Source organism: Sus scrofa, chromosome 10 (genome assembly GCF_054392235.1).
Source record: "Sus scrofa isolate SSC_HxYL_T2T_F1_AM1 chromosome 10, Sscrofa_HxYL_maternal_Yorkshire_Landrace_v2.0, whole genome shotgun sequence".
Taxonomy (NCBI): domain Eukaryota; kingdom Metazoa; phylum Chordata; class Mammalia; order Artiodactyla; family Suidae; genus Sus; species Sus scrofa.
In genome coordinates this window covers 22,750,629-22,769,962 of record NC_139392.1, presented here as the reverse complement: position 1 = coordinate 22,769,962, position 19,334 = coordinate 22,750,629, and the positions used below count along the sequence as shown (strand labels likewise).

At 39.6% G+C, this 19,334-nt stretch overlaps 1 protein-coding gene across 8 annotated transcripts in view; it reads left to right on the top strand.

The window, feature by feature from the left end:
* ZBTB41 (zinc finger and BTB domain containing 41) overlaps positions 1-19,334 on the top strand; it is a 43,629-nt gene that overhangs the window by 13,359 nt on the left and 10,936 nt on the right. For 6 of the 8 annotated variants that reach the window (XM_084979339.1, XM_084979337.1, XM_021064480.2 and 3 more), the window contains 6 exons: positions 1,013-1,160; positions 3,482-3,611; positions 7,761-7,856; positions 9,568-9,674; positions 11,402-11,507; positions 15,480-15,568. In XM_084979339.1, coding sequence (XP_084835465.1) covers positions 1,058-1,160; positions 3,482-3,611; positions 7,761-7,856; positions 9,568-9,674; positions 11,402-11,507; positions 15,480-15,568 — 631 coding nt within the window. In that variant the 5' untranslated portion in view covers positions 1,013-1,057. Of the gene's footprint in view, positions 1-1,012; positions 1,161-3,481; positions 3,612-7,760; positions 7,857-9,567; positions 9,675-10,239; positions 10,323-11,401; positions 11,508-15,479; positions 15,569-19,334 lie in introns of those variants that run through there. The other 2 variants (XR_014817500.1, XM_084979340.1) reach the window with 2 other exon arrangements.

Genomic DNA, 19,334 nt, shown 5'->3' with positions numbered 1-19,334 from the left:
GAGTGGAACAAGTCTCCATTTCCAGTGGTAGGAGATGCAAAGAATTTGTAGGTACTTTTATTCTGCAACAACCCAAAGAACTGTTTCATTATTTAGGTAAACATTGTTTAAAGGAGTCACCAGCTATCTTCTGGTCTTCCTTACACCTGGGCTTCAATTTATATACACAGAAACGTTCTTACCCTTTCTCTGATTTCAGCTTCTAGGAATCAAAGTTAGTTATTAATTATTTGGATCTGTGTAAGATGGTTTCTTCTCCTTATTAAGTTTTATTATCCAGCTATAAAATGATAATAATGATATCTGCCGAGGATTATTGTGGGAATTGAGTAAAATAATGCACAAATTACTTAGCCTTATGCCTGGTGTATAATACACGCTCTGCTGTATTGTTATATTTGGTGTATGGTACTTTCTGTGTTGTTATTATGCCTGGTGTATGACACACACTCTGCCGCGTTGTTATATGTGGTGTGTGGTACTTCCTGTGTCGTTGTTAGAGCACCCCTTCCTGTCTCTTTCTGAATCTGACACCTGCCAAATTTCTTTTTAAAGTCGTGTCTATAGTCTTCCTGACAGCTTCAAGAGATACACTTTTAAGTATTTTTTCTGAGGTTTCTTACTCCTTTTCCTAATCAGATATGTGGCAAGCATGGTAAAAGCTTTTATTCATGACATATAATTGATTTAAAATATAAATTAAATGTATTTAGAAATGTTGACTAGGATTAAGATAGTAAGAGTACTATGTAATCTTAGGATTTAGCCTGTTATAAATGCAAGGCATTGAAATTCAGCTGCCTTTAGTAACCAATTTAATAAAATCATGTCTTACTATAATTACCGCAAGGCATTTTTTTCTGCACCATTAGTCGATTATACTTTTAGTAAGTTTTTTTCTTTTGGAAGACATTTGACTACTTGAATTTCTGTGTTTGCTTCTCATCATGACCTTTGGCTTTTTATTTTAAATTCAAGTCCCCTTACATTTTATGTGCATTTTTCTCTTAAGATTTGTAAGAAATCTTTCACTCGAAGACCGCACTTGGAGGAACACATGATTCTGCATTCTCAAGATAAACCTTTTAAGTGTACCTATTGTGAAGAGCATTTCAAATCACGATTTGCACGATTAAAGCATCAGGAAAAGTTCCATCTGGGTAAGCAGATTTCTCTTTCCAGGAGCATCCTAGCAACCATCGATGCTTCACATCGGGCCGGAGGAGGCGGCTGCTGTGGACTCACTGGGAGGAAGCCACATAACTTAGGAAGGCGTGGATTTGCTGCTGTTCTTAGAAATGAGTACATCCAGGGTTTTTGTGAGGTTTGGGCCGGGGGGCAGATGTGTTCATGGTCAAACTGCATTCATTTGCCGTCGATTGTGGGATAGGTTTGTGAGTGCCTGGGATAGGTGTTTTTGTTGTGGGAAAAAAACTCTTTTTTTTCAGAGCGCGCAAGAAACCTTGTGTATTTGGAATTCAGTAGTGCATTTGATGAATTTTCTCCTCATGCTTCTGGCCAAGGTGGAGACCTGTGTTCTAGATGGTAGCACAGTTAGGCACATTCATGACCTAATCTCAAGGATGAATTATTCATCTTTGATCATCTCAAGGATGAATTATTGTCATCCCAAGTAGCCTTTTCTCCGTCCTATTCAGTGTTTTAATTGACAACTTAGAGAAAAATACCTTCTTTATGAGTATGCTAGACAACATTAAGCTAGGGTAGTTGATTAGCAGAAAATAAAAATGCAAAAAAAAAAAAAACCCTCTATGCTATAAAAAAAAAAAAAAAAAGTTAAGTTAAAATATAAGTAAATGCAAAGCTGTGCTCCTGGAAACAGTCTTTTCGTCGTTGGGATTGTGGCGCCGTAAAATGGTACAGAATCCAAACTTCTCACTCTCAGGGTGGCTTTAATAGATAGCAGAGGCTTTTCAGACATGGTCTGAACCAGCAGTGTCATATGACTGACAAACACAGCTCTCGTTTTAAAGTATATTCATAAAAATGTGTTGTTCAGAATTAGGAAGGTAATCACCTCGCTGATTTTTAATTGATCTGGAATAGTGCATTCATTTATGGATACCACATTCAAGATGGATGTTAACCTCCTTCTAGAGGTGGGTAATTATTCCAGCATGGGGCCTTCCAGTCGTGTCATCTGAAAAACTTTTGAAGGACCTTGAAGTGTTTTGTTCGGGAAGGGGTGACAGAACAGCTGCCTTCAGCTATAGTCAAGGCTGTATTGTGCAATAAGGAATACAGGTGTCCCTTCCTATCCGTGCAGGTTGGTTCCAGGACCTCCCAGCTACCTTAGTCCAAGGTGCTTAAGTTCCTGGTACAAAACGGTGTCGGATTTGCATAGAGTCTATGCACATCCTCCCGGAGACCGTAAATCATCTCTAGATTACTTATGATACCTGACACAGTGTAAATGCTATTTAAATAATTGTAAATGCTATGTAAATGGTTGTTAATACATGGCAAATTCAAGCTTTGCTTTTTGGAACTTTCCAGAATTTCTTTCAAATATTTTCTATCTGCAGTTGGTTGAATCCACAGATGGGGGCTGCACAGTGAGCCAACTGTACTTCTTTTTCATACATCTTTTGTCATCGTTTCAGTCTGCCCTTCAGTAAAACTCTTGTCTTCTCTTCGGTTGTTATTTGGTAAAATTTTGAATCCAGCTAATGTCAGTATTACTGTGAAAAAGGTGTGTTTAATTTCGTAAGACTGAACAGAATTGTGCCACAGTGTTTTTGATCTAAACAATATCATTAAAATTTTTGGGGGGAGTTCCCGTCGTGGCGCAGTGGTTAACGAATCCGACTAGGAACCATGAGGTTGCAGGTTTGGTCCCTGCCCTTGCTCAGTGGGTTGACGATCCGGCGTTGCCGTGAGCTGTGGTGTAGGTTGCAGACGCGGCTCGGATCCCGCGTTGCTGTGGCTGTGGTGTAGGCCGGTGGCTACAGCTCCCATTCGACCCCTAGCCTGGGAACCTCCATATGCCGCGGGAGCGGCCCAAGAAATAGCAACAACAACAACAACAACAGTAATGCCACAGGAGCGGCCCAAGAAATAGCAACAACAACAACAACAATAACAACAACAACAAAAGACAAAAAAAAAAAAAATTTTTTGGTTATAAGGAGGAACAGTACATTTCCAAACCATGAAGTCCCTTCAGTTCTCTGTTCATTCTTTGAAAGTTTCTCATTACCTCCTTTCCCCAGAAATGTGGTATGTAGCATATATTATCTAATATAATAAATTATATTAGATGCCATGTTCAGCTCTAGGTATCTAGAGATGATTATAACTTGTCTGCTGGGAATAGCCAATCTAGAAGGGAAGCGAAAACTATAGTTGATCATGTTATGATATATTCACTAGTGGTGGTATGTATGAATTTATAACACACAAATGTTAATTTAGTATCTCTTCTTAAACTTTAGATGCACGTTATTTTTTTCCTTTCTAGGTCCTTTTCCATGTGATATATGTGGTCGCCAGTTTAATGACACTGGAAATTTGAAACGCCATATAGAGTGTACCCATGGTGGAAAGAGAAAATGGACTTGCTTTATCTGTGGAAAATCAGTACGAGAAAGGTGAGGAATTATCTAAACACCCAGAAAAATCCTGGTACTGTTACGTAGAAATAATTAATCAATGTATTTTATAAGGATTAGGGTAACACAAGACACAAGATACTTGAATTATGCTTTAATTTGACATCTAAGGATAAAAAATAAAATGTTATAGAAGGTGATATGAAGTCAGGATTTGCAGATTTAGATGGTGAATTTAACATAGGTATCATTTCATCTCTTTGTGAAACCCCCCTAAATGTACATTAAAGGTTATTTATTTAAAAGACATAAGCTGCAAAGGCAGGAGAAGAGAAAAATGACAAGAGCAGCACCAGTTTAGAAGCTGGAAAGCAGGTGTATCAGCAGTACCTGACTTGGCAGGTCTAAGGAAGACAAGTCCCACAGTGGCCGTGGAGAAACTGCAAACTGAGTTTGCATCCCAGCGTCCACCAGGATCTGGCAGGCTCACATACCTCTGGAGTGTGCGTGGGTGAAGGCCAGGCGCAGTGAGGAGTGCTAGAGTCAAGACTGCTGTAGGAGTTAAGTTAGATCGTCGGGTTCTCTTGCATCACCACACAGGCCACTGCTGCTGGACACTAGCCCTCTCCACAGGCAGGTGTGTGGATGGAGTATTCCGGTCCTTGTACGCTTGAGTGCAGAGAGCAGTGAGCTCAGGCCTTGTCCCTGCTGACATCTCAGCTTTTAGATTTTACCCTCCAGGCAGCGCCTTAGAAAAGAATTCCCTGAAATCAGAAGCAACCAAAGGACACATACATTCCCTGGTGAATAATACACCCAGATCACCTACCGTGAAACTCCGAGGCCTCAAGGCCCACCCTGCTCTTTGACCCATCTCTTTTTCGCATCTCACATAATCCTTAATCATGAGCCTGTAGGGAAGACTCACAAGACCCAGAGGGAGAACCTTTAACATGGAAGTTTGGTTCCGACACACACACACACACACACGAACAAAACAAACAAAAGCTGGAAGGAAATGGATTATACAGGAAGAAGAAAACTTGAAAAAAAAAAAAGATTTAAGCAATTATTATTAATATCCTCAGTTGAAGATATAAAATCCATTAAACAGGAAAAACATGTTAGACAAAAGAGTCACTGACTTAGCAAATTGGAGCCCCCAGAAGTTCAAAGCATGATACACAAAGTAGAGACCTTACAGACTGCAGGACAGAGTTGAGGGGTTCTCCCAGAAAGTAGAGCAAAAAGATACAGAATTGTGAAATAAAGGTTAGAAACTAGAGAACCAGGCAAGAGGGCTGAAGGAAAGAACAGAAAATGGAAGGAAAAAAAAATTACTGAAATAATTCAAGATGGACACAACATTGTTGATCAACTATACTTAAATTTTAAAAAATTTAAATTAAAAAAAAAATTGAATTCAAGATGGTATCCCAGAACTGAAAGACGAGAGTTGCCAGACAGAAATGCCCCATCAGATGCCTAGAACACTGGATGAAAATAAACCTGCCCGGAAGTACACCACTCTTCTGTTTCAGAACTGCAGGCAAAGGGGAGCTTCTCTGTTCTTCTGTTTTTTTCTTAGAGAAAAAGTCAAATACACTGAATTATGAATTAGTTATTTGGACTTCTCTCTGAACAGCAACACTAGAAGTTCAATGTTGCGATTGTACCTTCCAAAGCTGAAAGAAGATAAATTCCTAGCTTGAATTCTGTTCTTAGTCACATTGTTAGTTCTGAGGACAACAAAGATATTTTTCATGATGTCGTAAAATTAGCCTTCACTGTCATCTTTCTGATGAAGCAGCTAAAAGGTGTGCTTCCCCAGCATGAGGAAGACCAGGGCTGCAGGGAGTAGGAATTCCGATACGGGAAGGAGCCGGAGGGAACTCAGGCGAGGAGAGTGAATGGGGATCGCTGCCCTCCTAGCAGAAGTCTGTGTGCGCAGCTCGGGGTTGGTACCTGCAGGCACCGTGCGCTACAGCGGATCTCCCCAGCTTGCTCATCTTGCATAACAAGACTTCATGCCCATGGACTAGCAACTCCCGTGACCCGCTCCTGACCCAGATTCTCATCTCTGCTGCTGCGCACTAAAGAGCTTCCTGCTGTCATTTTTATGCCCGGCCGCTTGATTTAACTGACAGCATTCACTTCACTTCATAGAACGGTTCATTTTTGACCCATCCGTGAGAATTAGAAGTTAGGTTGCGGTACGCCTAAAAGCCGAACGTGTGCAGCAGCGTACTCACTTTGACTGTGTCTCCGCCAGATTTCCAGGACCAGGTCCCTCCAGCCAGTCAAATGCTCTGGTTGTGATGAACCCTGTGCTTTGCAGTATTTGGTCATGACCTTGCCCGCTGACATGCTGGGAAGGCTGGTGCTAACGCTCAGGGAAGCTGCAGCCAGCCTGATGCCAAGACCCTGTTTGTATTACTTTGTGGGCACTTTATCCAGTGGCAGTGGTGTTGTCAGGGTTGTGCTTGCTACTCAGTGTTTCAAAAACATAATGGTATATTGTTTAGTCATGTGTACTATGTATGTATAAAGCAGAGGAAGGGAATACTTTCCTAAACGGGTATTTCTTTTTTTTTTTTTTTTTTTTTTTTTTTCCATTTTAGGGCCATACCCGCGGCATATGGAGGTTCCCAGGCTGGGGGTTGAATCGGAGCTGCAGCTGCCAGCCTACACCACAGCCACAGCAATGCGGGATCCTTAACCCACTGAGCAAGGCCAGGGATGGAACCCGTATCCTCGTGGATCCTAGTCAGGTTCATTCACCACTGAGCCACGATGGGAACTCCATAAACAGGTATTTCTGAGAGAGGGACGTGGAGAGGATGAGACCAGGGAGGAGCATGTGGAGGTGTTCTAAGGGACGACAGTGGCTGTGGTCTTACCCTGCTTATCTTTTTAAATAACACTATTCTTTAAACAGTATGTGTATATTTGTGCTCTTCAGTATGTGGAAGTTCCATAATTTAAAAAAAAAATAAAAAATGCCACTTTCCTGAAAAAACAAATGGGTACAGTGGCAGGAAAATCATTAGGCTCCATTTATATAAAAACTTAGATTGGTAGATTATAAAGTTTATTTTATGTATTATAAATTCCTTTTCCCCCTCTTACTATCTTTCTGTAAAAACAAACAGCAAACAAACTCAAAAACAAAACAAACTTTTTATCCTTTTACTTTTAATTACTTACTAGGTAGGGCGGGGTCAAGGGGTAGTTTCAGGGGTATTTTCACAAAGCTGGGTGTACCTGCAGACCCACTGATCTCATCGGTGGGCCTGTGGAAGAGCACCCCCTACTGGCAGAGATCTACCTTCATTTCAGATTCAGGCTTTATGCACCACAGAAGGTGAGAGTGAAACAAAAACCAGGTGGTACTAGAGCTTCCTGGTGGCTCCGCAGGTTAAGGATCCAGTGTTGTCACTGGTATGTGTGGTGCAGGTTCAGTCCCTGGCCTGAGGACTTCCACGTGCCGGGAGTTCAGCCAAAAAAAACCCCAACCCAAAACAGGTGGTAGTGATGGTTAGAAGCCCCCCAAAATAACTTTGTCCATCCTTACTCAGCAGTTACATACATGGGAAATCTCTGAATGTTAGACTGTAGGAAATGCAGCAGGAGCCCCTCCAGGTCAGTAGGGCTGGAGAATTTAGGACTAGTAACTGTTAGAGCTTTCATATGGTTTCCTTTTTTCACATTGATATCTGGAAATCTCAAGCACCTGTAAAGTGTTTTTGGTTTTTGTTTTTGTTTTTGCCTTAAATCATTCTTTGAATGAGTTTTGAGCACATATTTGAAAGGAATGGTGCTGATAAACTGGATCTCTTACATATTTTTAAATACCCTTCACTAAAATTTACATCACTTTTACCTCATTTAATAGTGACATTTGAGCATCTATCATTTGATTTTCTTGGAAGTTCACTTAAGCTGTATGTTCAATCTTTGAACAAACCAGTGGCAAAGAAGCCAAAGTGAAATTGTTTGCTTTTTTAGGGAAAGAGACATATTAAACATGTTTGTATGCTGGTGCAGCTAATCTAATAAAGAGCAAAATTATTGTAGCAAAAATATGGTCAGAAGTATCTGTTAACTGGAACACCCTTCTTCTAGTAAGCTTTCTGGAAATCAGAAAAATAAAAAATCTGTAGCTGAATATATATTTTTTAAATACAGAACTACTTTGAAAGAACATTTGAGAATCCACAGTGGAGAAAAGCCTCATCTTTGTAGTATTTGTGGGCAAAGTTTTCGTCATGGAAGCTCATACAGGTAGGTCAAGTCATTTTTTCCCCCATATTGAGATAAAGTTATACTCCATTTTAACTCTATTTTCTTGTCATTGCATCAGTTGTTTGATGAATTAAAACATGTCTTAGCACTTACGATAAGCACAGTTGTGCAGAAACATCACTGTATCGACTTTTGCTCCTGTATTATACCTTTTCATATTTGTCTTCACTCTGTGGTTTAAAATGTTTTTAAAATATTTCCTCGTCATCAAGTTTGCTGACTACTTTCCTGTATTAAGTCATTGTCATTTAGGTATTTATTACTTTTCTTTGAATCAAAATTCATTAAAACTCTTATGTTCTAAAGTCATTGTCTTTTTTTACTCCTAATATCAGAGAATATTTTAGTAATTGGGAATATGACAAAATTGAAAACTCTGCTGTTTTCAATCTTAGAATGTCTTCTGTGTGTTAATTATAACTTATGCAACTATTTTTGTAACTGACTGCTGACCACAGTTGCAATTTATGAAACGATTTTTTTAAATAAAAGGTGACTACTTTGAGATTTGTGTACAATTTTAATTTTTATTAACATTCTTAGGAATTTAACTTTCATAGTTTCACTTATTATTTACCTCTTTTTAAGTTTAAACAGAATGTTTCCCCTTCAGATATAGTCCAGTCCCTTTACTGGTTGTAGTCATAGCAGAGTTAATAATATCTGTTTTGATCGCTTGACTGGGAAGGCTGTTTGTTTCACTAGGAGCCATGTAAATGGAGGATTGTGGGGATAAAAACAGTTCAAGTGAAATGAATTTTAATCTCCGTCTTTTACAGTAACCTTTTAAAATCTGTCTTTGGGTGACTCTAAAATGAGCCACGGAGTTCCCGTCGTGGCGCAGTGGTTAACGAATCCGACTAGGAACCATGAGGTTGCGGGTTCGGTCCCTGCCCTTGCTCAGTGGGTTAACGATCCGGCGTTGCCGTGAGCTGTGGTGTAGGTTGCAGACGCGGCTCGGATCCTGCGTTGCTGTGCCTCTGGCGTAGGCCGGTGGCTACAGCTCCGATTCAACCCCTAGCCTGGGAACCTCCATATGCCGCGGGAGCGGCCCAAGAAATAGCAACAACAACAACAATAACAACAACAAAAGACCAAAAGACAAAAAAGACAAAAAATAAATAAATAAATAAAAATAAAATAAAATAAAATGAGCCACATTTTGTTTGGTTAGTGTGAAAAAAAAAATAGTGAAATGTGGTTGTCTGTCGATGATGTATAAAATTGAAATTCTCGACTGTCAGTGGATGAGTGGTGTCAGTTGTCCAGAGTAGGACGACTCCTCAGTACTTAGCTGTCACCCCATGTTTAAGTCACTTGTGCACCCACCCCGTTGGTCCAGTTCTAATTCCATCCAGTCCACTCCTCCTTTTGCTCCCCCCCTGCGACATCAGACGATGACTCTGGACATTTGGTAGGTTCCAGGAAAGAGATTTAGGATCTTAAATGTCAAGAAGGAATGTCATTTAGAAGCAGTGGACGTCGAAGTGCTTTTCAAAGAGGTGAGTGGGAACCCTGGAGTCATGTGATGAAAGTGAGACAGACCCTGAAAGTCAGAAATGGAGCAAAGAATTAATTAATAATAATGAGCATGGTTGAGTTAAACAGCCCAGCTTTCGTCATTTAGAGTTCATCAGGTTTGTCCTTCTGTGTCCTTAGTGTCAATGGTCTTCACATTTTTTCTTTATAGACTTCACTTACGAGTACATCATGACGATAAAAGATATGAGTGTGACGAATGCGGGAAAACGTTCATTCGCCACGATCACCTTACAAAGCACAAGAAAATACATTCAGGTGAGGCATGTTTTGTAATGATGTTTCCAAAATCCTTTTCAGAAGCACCTGAAAAGGATATACCACATCATATTTGTGCTGGCTATAATTTAAACAATTTGGTATATTTGATCACCCCTTCGTAATGCCCATTCTGAAAACCTTTTTTAAAAAGATTATGTCTGAAAGGGACATAATTTTATGACGTGTTTTTTTGGTCACTGTAATTTTAACCAAAATGGTTACCCTTCATGACTACAGAATGTTTTTTGAAGTTTGTTTTCATCAAATTCTCAAAATCTGCATTTTGCATGTTATGTGGATGTGTGCAGTAATTGCTGTGGGCACTTTTCTGAAGGGAGAAGCCAAGATAATATTTCTCATTTTGATTGGATTTGAAAGAACTCAGCAAAACTTAGATGTTTGGAGAGAATTATTATCATTGGAGCGTTAAAATTTATGTAGTAGTAAATTTTTGAAATCCTGTCTTTGGACGAGTACCTTAATAATCCTGATCAATTTCAGATCTTTCTACTGTATTTATAATTTTTGTACTTGGGGGATTTCTTTCATATTTTCCTCTCAGATTGATGTTCAGGAAGTGCTAAGAGAGCCAGCTAATGAGCACAATAATGGGAAAGAGCCATCTCTGTGAGCACAGTAGAACAGGTGATTATTATTATTATTATAAATGTAATTTAAAGTATGCAACAGATATAACATTTACTTAAAATGATCCCGATGAGGCAGGTTGCGGATGTTATTACCACTTTTAAGAGATGCTAAAGAGATGTCTGATGACTTTTTTTGCTGGAATTATGCATTTCCATTTTCAGGAGGAGAGTTCTAAATTCCTAATTCTAGAGGTCACATGGTCTAATCACACACAAGTCTTAAGTTGAGACAGTGGTTTTTAAAGGCCAGGCCTTTGTAATGGAAATAGAAGAAGAGAGATGACAAACCGCACTCGTCTAGAATTTTCCTTTGTATTTTGGCTCATTGCAAATATAAGAAATCCCCACCGTTGAAAAATCTTTTAAAAGTAAAGTACAAAGATCTGAAAATGTTCAGGTCCTTTTTGTAAACAGTACGACAGCCTCATCCTGATTGAGTGTTCATTCGAAGTGTTTGGTATCCAGACTTACATATTCCTAAAAACAATCCCAAGATTTGAAGTCCTTTCACTTCTCTTACTCTGTTACACTCAAAGTCAGGATTTAAAGTCTACAGCAGAAGGCTGCTGACTGCTTCTCCAAGTGGGGAAGAGGATTCACATCCATGGAAATAAGTACAGATTCATTGAAGACACGTATTTGAGTAGGAATATAAGGGCCAGGTAAAGGGTGGCTTTACTTTCTACCATCGTATTTTACTGTTGGATAATTTGTTTTTAGGGGTTAAAAAAAACCAAAAAGGAGTTCCCGTCGTGGCTCAGTGGTTAACGAATCCGACTAGGAACCATGAGGTTGCGGGTTCGGTCCCTGCCCTTGCTCAGTGGGTTAAGGATCCGGCGTTGCCATGAGCTGTGGTGTAGATTGCAGACACGGCTCAGATCCCACGTTGCTGTGGCTTTGGCGTAGGCCGGTGGCTACAGCTCCGATTCAACCCCTAGCCTGGGAACCTCCATATGCCTCGGGAGCGGCCCAAGAAACGGCAAAAAGACAAAAAATAAAAAAATTTAAAATTTAAAAACAAAAAAACCCAAACCCTGAAATGCACATTGTAATCCAGGTATTTGGGTCTTTCAGGTGAGAAGGCCCATCAGTGTGAAGAATGTGGCAAGTGCTTTGGCCGTAGGGACCACCTCACTGTTCATTACAAGAGCGTGCACCTTGGGGAGAAGGTGTGGCAAAAGTAAGTGAGAGAGCAGAGCGTCTCGTCCACGTTGCCTCCACTCAGTTTGGGTCGGAGCGAAGTTATTACTCATCTCATCCTTTATTTCGTTTAATTGGGGTGGGTTACCCAGCTCTTTCCCTATAGCTTCTATAGCTTCTCTGCAGACCTCAAGGAATTGAACAAAACATACTTGTCATACTCATTTTCAGTTGATTCAGAGGCTAGGTGGTAGACGTCAAAGTGTCTGATTAATGTAAAATCTTAGCATCCTTTGGGGATTTCATGTATGTTTGGTTGCATGGTTCTTGCAGAGCTAAATATAAGTAAATATACTGCCTATACATTGTACTTAGTATGACAGCAATTTGGGGGAAATATTTGTAGTCAAAATCTAAATCTCTTTTTTAATCACAGTAAGCTTTTAAAATGGTATTTTATTTGAAAGAAGCCTATGCTGACTTTGAAAATCTTTTTTTTTTGCTTTTCTTAGGGCCACATCCATGGCATATGGAGGTCCCCAGGCTAAGGGTCTAATCGGAGCTGTAGCTGCTGGCCTACACCACAGCCACAGCAACATAGGATCCAAGTTGAGTCTGTGACCTACACCACAGCTCATGGCAATGCCAGATCCTTAACCCACTGAGCGAGGCCAGGGGTCGAACCCGCAACCTCATGGTTCCTAGTCAGACTCGTTTCCACTGCACCATAACGGGAACTCCTGGAAATCAAATTTTTCTTACAATTTAGATATCCAGGTTTAACTGAGATTAGTTGTTGCGTGTAAAATGTTCAAGGAATTCATGTTCATGGACTAGTTATTTGGAGCAAATGGTAAGTAGTAAATGTGGTCTAAGGCGCCAGAAAACTTAGTGTAATGCTGAGCTTGATCAACCAAATGTACATAGTATATGTAATGTAGTGAATGGCAGACCAGTTTGAAGAAGAGTAGGGAGTATTGAGTTGTAGTCCTTTTTCCATTGTCGTGTATTGGTTTGTTGTTGCCTTCATTGATTTTTGTTCAGTGTTGCACTCATTAAATCAATGTATTCATTGTAGTCATTGAACTCTTGTATTCCATAGATGCTAGGAATACTGCTAAGTGCTGGGATATAAAGATATACGTGACACTCTCGAAAAAGGAAATAAGAACGTCAACATATTGTATGAGTGGGTGGAAACTAGAACTGCAGACTCTCCTGCCCCAGAGATTCTATAACCTTTTTCTTAGCTGCTTTATACTCTTCAAAATTATTCAGTACGTCAGGGGCTTTTATTTGTATAAATTATGATATAAAAATAACGATATTGTTTAAATAAGTGATGGAATCATATTAGAAATTAAAATGAGAAAAAGCAAGTACTTATTAATTCACCTAAAATAATAACATAGCCGTATGCTATGTAAATAGCAGTTTTGTGAAAAATAACAACTTTACAAAGCAAAACAAATGTTCAAAGAGTGGTTTCATTTTATATCTTTGTAAATCTCATGAATGGCTTAATAGAAGATGACTGGATTGTCATATGTGCCGTCACGTGTCACCCAGAAGTAAATGAGGAGCACTTGGCTCACTCAGGGGCATCGTTGGTCAAAGGAGAAGAGCCACACAGTAACCTTAGGAAATCGTGGATGTTACTCTTGGCTACCACAAGTGGTCCTTCTTAAGGGTGGGTGCAAGGTGGAGTCGCAAACACAGTTGATGAAATTTTCATCCTCTTTTATGGTCAGTATCTTATGCTCTGAAGTGGATTTTTAGCCTGTGCGTATATCGCAACAGCATGCATCTGTCATTTGGAAATGTGGCTTCACTCATTTATGCAGTTAGAGACTGAGTTAGTCTTCCCCGAGTTAGAGACTAACAGAGGTGTCGAGGAATTGTTGGGTGTGTGCTGCCTTTGAGGCGGTCAATGCACATTGAAACTAAAATCCAGTAGATGGGAGTCTGCGTCTCGGGAGTGGCGTTTGGCTGTGTATAAAGATCTGGAGATGAGTGTATGTATAAAAGCGGCTTGTTCAACGAGAGAATGTGGGAAGTGACGAGGACGAGCACCCTTCCTCCCCCCAGTTCCTTCCAGTGTCTCTTCTTCCCAACATTTTCAGCGATGGCTCTACTTCCGTAGCCTCTGCTTCACTTTCCGTCACTGCTGCAGCTGTTGGGCTGTGACCTCTGACCTCACCCTCCCTCTCCACCTGCGTCAGAATGCGTTCTTATTGCTGCACCCAGTAGACATATCTCAAATCCTTTCATCCTGGGCATCTCTGCTTCATTTGGACGGGTACCCCTCCTGTGCTGAACCCTCTGCTCTTGGATGTCTGTGTGAGAACAGGGAGCTGAACACCTTGAACCTGACCCAGCGCAGGTCCTTGCAGTTTATCTTCCTCCTACATCCCCTGAGTCAGGTTAAATGTTTCGAGTGCATCCGTGTTCAGAACAGAACTGTTCATAGTACAGACTGAGATTTCTTGGCTGCAGTACTGATCATTCCTTGTCTCGGGGTACAGTGTTCTGTGCATGTGGGATGTTTATCAGTCTCCCTGGCCTCTCTGTACCCGCTAGGTGACCGGGGCCAGTAGCACCCACCTACCCTGAGTCGTGAACACCGAAACCATCTCCAGGCATTGCCAAATGTCCCGTGGGGTCAGAATGCCCCTGGATGAGAACCACTGCTTCTTTCTCCGTGAGCCTGTGGAGACCCTGTTTGTATCTCTGTTTATATTTACCGTGGATATGAATGGGATGAGACACTTGCTGAGTTCATTGCCACTCCCAATTCACTGAATCCATGTTATCTTTTTAAATGTCCCTTTCATCAGTTAGAAGTTTCTGGGAGACAGGGTGTCTCTGTAGCTACTTTGTAAATGTTGAGCTGGTTGAATCAGAAAGTGAGGATGGCGTTTGAAATCTTAGGCATCCCGTTGCTATTTAATAACAACATGCTAAACATTCCAGACCTCAGATATGTTAAGGGCCCAGCTGTCTTAGAGAACTTCCCGGGAGCCTGTGTTTGATTTGTTTCTCAATGTATGTGCTTCTTCCAAGGTGAGATGCTACAGCTTTTCTCGTAACTACCACTGAAATGCTAATTATTTTGCAAATATCTTAATCCTTACACCTAAATTTTGAGTTTAGGATTAACTCACAAACATGTTGTCTTAGGCGCTACTTAACTTTTGAGTAATTTATAGGTTTTTTTTTTAATATTATATAATGATTTTTTTTTTCTTCCATTATAGCTGGTTTACAGTGTTCTGTCAGTTTTCTGACTTATAGCTTTTTATATCTGTTAATCTGCAATAAAAATACAGGACCGGTGTCTAATTCTTTTTTATTTAGGTGTAAATTCTAAGTTTATAGTATTTATTTTATAATGTGTACCCAGGAAAACAGTGTCACCTTTTGATGAATGTAACTACTGTGACTACTGCAGTTTCTTTTCACTGCACCTTTGCATCTGTTGTTTTTTTTTTTTTTAATTTAATTAAGGTTCAATTTACATACAGAGAAATTCACTGTTTTTAGTGTATGGTTCTGCAGATTTTGACGAATGCATGCAAGTCATTACCACAAGCTGAGACATAGAATAAATCTATCACCCCTCAAACTTCCACCAGGCACCTTTGCAGTCTGCTTCCTTTTACCCACATCATTGATTTTGTTCCGTCTCTGTAATTTTGCCTTTGGTATCTTTTACAGCAAGAAATAACAATTCAAAAGTTCAAGAATTTAAAGTGGTTTAAAATTTAAAATTAGCCATTTAAAATTAAGTGGTTTAATTTTGAACATCAAAGGACATCCTTTTATAGATTTATTTGTTGAATATAACTGGGGGAGGAAGAGCCAGAGATAAGGTTGATACTTAAAAAAGTAGTTCCGTGTTCCTTTGGAATTCTGTGCTTTAATCATGTGAGAATTATATATGAAGTTGTAACATTTTCATTGTTATTTATTACAGTTATATTTAAAAACTCAAACCTTTTTATTTTCTTAGATATAAAGCAACCTTTCATCAATGTGATGTTTGTAAGAAAATTTTTAAAGGCAAATCAAGTCTGGAAATGCATTTTCGGACGCATTCAGGTAAAACCTAATAGGTGGCTTATATACATTTTTGTGTAATTATTGTGTGATATATGGACCTTTATACTTTGTTGTTCTTTTTTTCCTCAGTAAGATTTTTAGTTATTTAAAGTTGATGTCATGAACGGCCAATATTCTGGTCCTCTACCATAAAAGCTTTAATACTTTTTTTTTTTTTTTTTGTCTTTGTCTTTTTAGGGCCACACCTGCAGCATATGGAGGTTCCCAGGCTAGTGATCCAGTCGGAGCTACAGCTGCAGGCCTACACCACAGCCACAGCAACACGGGATCCGAGCCATGTCTGCAACCTATGCCGCAGCTCATGGCAATGCTGGATCCTCAGCTCACTGAGGATCGAACCCGAGTCCCCGTGGATGCCAGTCAGGTTCACTAACCATTGAGCCATGACAGGACTCCTATAGCTTCGATACTTTTGAATATCATTTCGTAGAATTTGGGAAAACAATTTTTCATAGGGAATTGATTTAACTTTTAGTTCTCTTTTTCCCCTTTTCTCCTTGCTCATGCTTCCTCTATAGCTGTGTGAGTCTCTGGAAGACATTTATTTTCTTCTCTTTCAGTACTTTTTTTTCCTCCCCTTGACAATACTACCATATTTTAAAACATAAATTGTTGGGGTTTTTTTCCTGTACATTATCATAGTTCTTTGACTTCTCATATAAAGCTTTCATTCCTTCTTTTTAAGAAAGAAAGAAAGAAAACCAGTTATGTATTTATGGCTGTTTTGTTTATATTTAGTTTGGATTTTGTCAAGCTGCTGTTCTGAAAGAGAAAAGTAATTGATTTCATACCTATCAGATGGGAAGTAACTGGATTGGGGCAATTTCAGTAGCAAAGAATTGCAGTAAAGGATTTATGATTGATACATTATTGCTGTTAAACATAAAATGACACCCCCTCCAAGTGAAAAAGTCATAATTTGGGGGGGGGAGCATATATCGGAGTGTAAAATGTGGAACCTGTATTAATGCTATTCCGCACAATCCAATCGGAGCTACAGCTGCAGGCCTACAGTTGTAAGTAATAACTGTTATTAACTTAGGATTGAAAAGAGATGGTGAACTTGCCAAAAGTTAGTTCGAGACCACTGAAGATTTAAGAATTGTAAAACTTCAGGAACCATATAGAGGAGAAAGCTAATAAAGTCTGGCTTTCTGACTGCATTCGGTTTTTTGAAAACATGATTTATAGCAGTTAGTTGATAGCTAGTGACTGTGTGCCATTCCCTCTTCTGCATGTCTCTCAGGTAGTTGGGCCAGGGGGGCAAGTCCTTCTGTCCTCGGAGAAGTGAGGAAATGAGCTCTGTTCCAGAATAAAGACAGAGTTTCTGGCACTTATGAAATGAGAGGAAGAAATCCTTAAAGCAGGGCTCAGCCCACTTTTTCAGTGAAGGACTGGAGAGTAAACATTGAAGGCTTTGTGGGCCAGGCAACCTCCCTGCCAGGCACTCACCTGTGCTGTTGTAACATGAAAGCAGCCATAGACGGGGTGTAAGTGAATAAACATGACCGCATTCCAAGAAAACAGTATTTACCAAAGCTGCCTCTAAGAGGCTGTATTTGGCTTCCAGGCTGTAGTTTGTCACCTTCTGATCTAAAATAATCAGGAGGCTACCCGGGTCGGACTTCACAGAGCGGCTGTTTCAAGAACTGGGCACCATGTTCCCAAGTCAGTTCCTGAGATTTACAGGTCCAGAAACTCAACTCAGTAGCTTACTCTTCACCTTCTAGAAAAGAAGATACTGATGTGTACTGGCCAAGGTGTCCTTTTCTCTTATCAAGGAAGGAGAACTGCTAAATTTACTCATTAAAAGGAGGATTGCTAAATGTAGGTATGGAATAAAATGAGGTCGAAATCGTCTGGGACCTGGGACCGTTTGCTGAGGAGATGGCCGGGTGCTGCACCAGCTTCCCTGCTCTAAGTGCACCTCCCTGGGCTGCAAGAACTGTGCTCGCCAAGATTCTTTTTCTCTAGGGCCGATACCCTTAGTGCATTGTCTGTACTGATGCTTTTGCCTATCCCAAGGTCATTAGTATGTTTTTCTTGTACCATGTGGAAATTTATTTTAACTTACATATTTAAATTATGAACCTTCTCTAATTTATTTTTACTATTAGGTAATAATAGTAAAGTTCTGAGTTTTTGTGTTTTTTTTTTTTAACATGTGATCCTAGCACTGTTTATTAGAAGGACAGTCCTTCCCTCACTGCATTTCACAGGCATATTCATTTTAAGTGATCGTATATGTATGGTTTGTTCTGAACTCTCTTCTGTTGCATCAGACTATCTGGGGGTTTGGGGGAGCTTTTTTTGCTGTACCTACGGCATATGGAAGTTCCCAGGCTAGGAGTCAAATCAGAGCTACAACTACTGGCCTACGCCACAGCCACAGCAATACAGGATCCACGCCACGTCTGCAACCTACACCACAGCTCATGGCAACACCAGATCCCTGACCCACTGAGCAAGGCCAGAGATGGCACCTGCATCCTCATGGATACTATTTGGATTCGTTTCCACTGAGCCCCAGTGGGAACTCCACATTGGACTATTTGTATATTCTTGCACCGTTGCTATTGCTATTTAAGACACTGTGGCTTTTGAGATCTTACAGTATAAATCTTCCGACTTTGTTTTTTTCAGTGTCTGTCTTATTCTTTTTCTTCTATGTTTTTATATGAATTTATAAGCAGCTTATTAAATTTCCAAATACAAATACCTTTCGGGAATTTTACTAGAATGTCATTGAATCTTTAGTCAAATTTTCCTTTATTGATTATCGTTATAATAGTGAATCATCTAATCTGTGAACACAGTATATCCTTCCTTTAAGTCTTCTTAATTTTTTTCTCAAAGATTGATTTGTAGTATTGAGTGCAGATATCTCACACATCTTTTATTAAATTTATACCTAGACATTTGATATTTTTGTACAAAATTATAAGCTATTTTTTCTTTCATTTTGAGAAGGAAATTACCATTGGTTCCTAGTTTATTTAGAGCATTTGTTATGAATAGGCATTGAATTTTATCAGATTTTCTCCCCTTCTTTTATTGAAGTCATCATAAAATTTTTTCTTTATTATCGTGATAAAATACATTAATTTGTTTTATTTTATTTTTGTTTGGGGGAGTTTTTTGCTCTATGTTCATGAGACATATGGCCTTTTTTTCCTTGTTATGTCCCTGGCAAGTTTTGCTATCATGACTATGCTGGCATCAAAAAAGTAATTTGGGAAATAATACATCTTCTACAGTTAGCTGGAGAAATTTATATAATATTGGCACTGTTTCCTCATTACTGTTTGGAAGAATTCACTACAAAATTCTGCTGAATTTATTGCTTTCTTTGGAGAATGGTTTCAATTAAAGATTCTTTAATAGTAACAGCTGTCAGATCTTTGATTCTTTTTTTTTTTTTTTTTTTTTTTTTTTGGTCTTTTTAGGGCCACACCCAGGGCATATGGAGGTTCCCAGGCTAGGGGGCAAATTGGAGCTGTAACCGCATGCCTCTGTCACAGCCACAGCAGCACCAGATCCGAGCTGTGTCTGCAGCCTACACCGCAGCTCACGGCAACACTGGATCCTTAACCCACTGAGTGAAGCCAGGGATTGAACCTGCATCCTCATGAATACTAATCAGATTTGTTTCCACTGAGTCACGATGGGAAGTCCTCGTTTCATTTTTAAAGAATTTTACTTAATCTAAAATATTAAATCTATTGGCAAAATTCAGAGTATTATC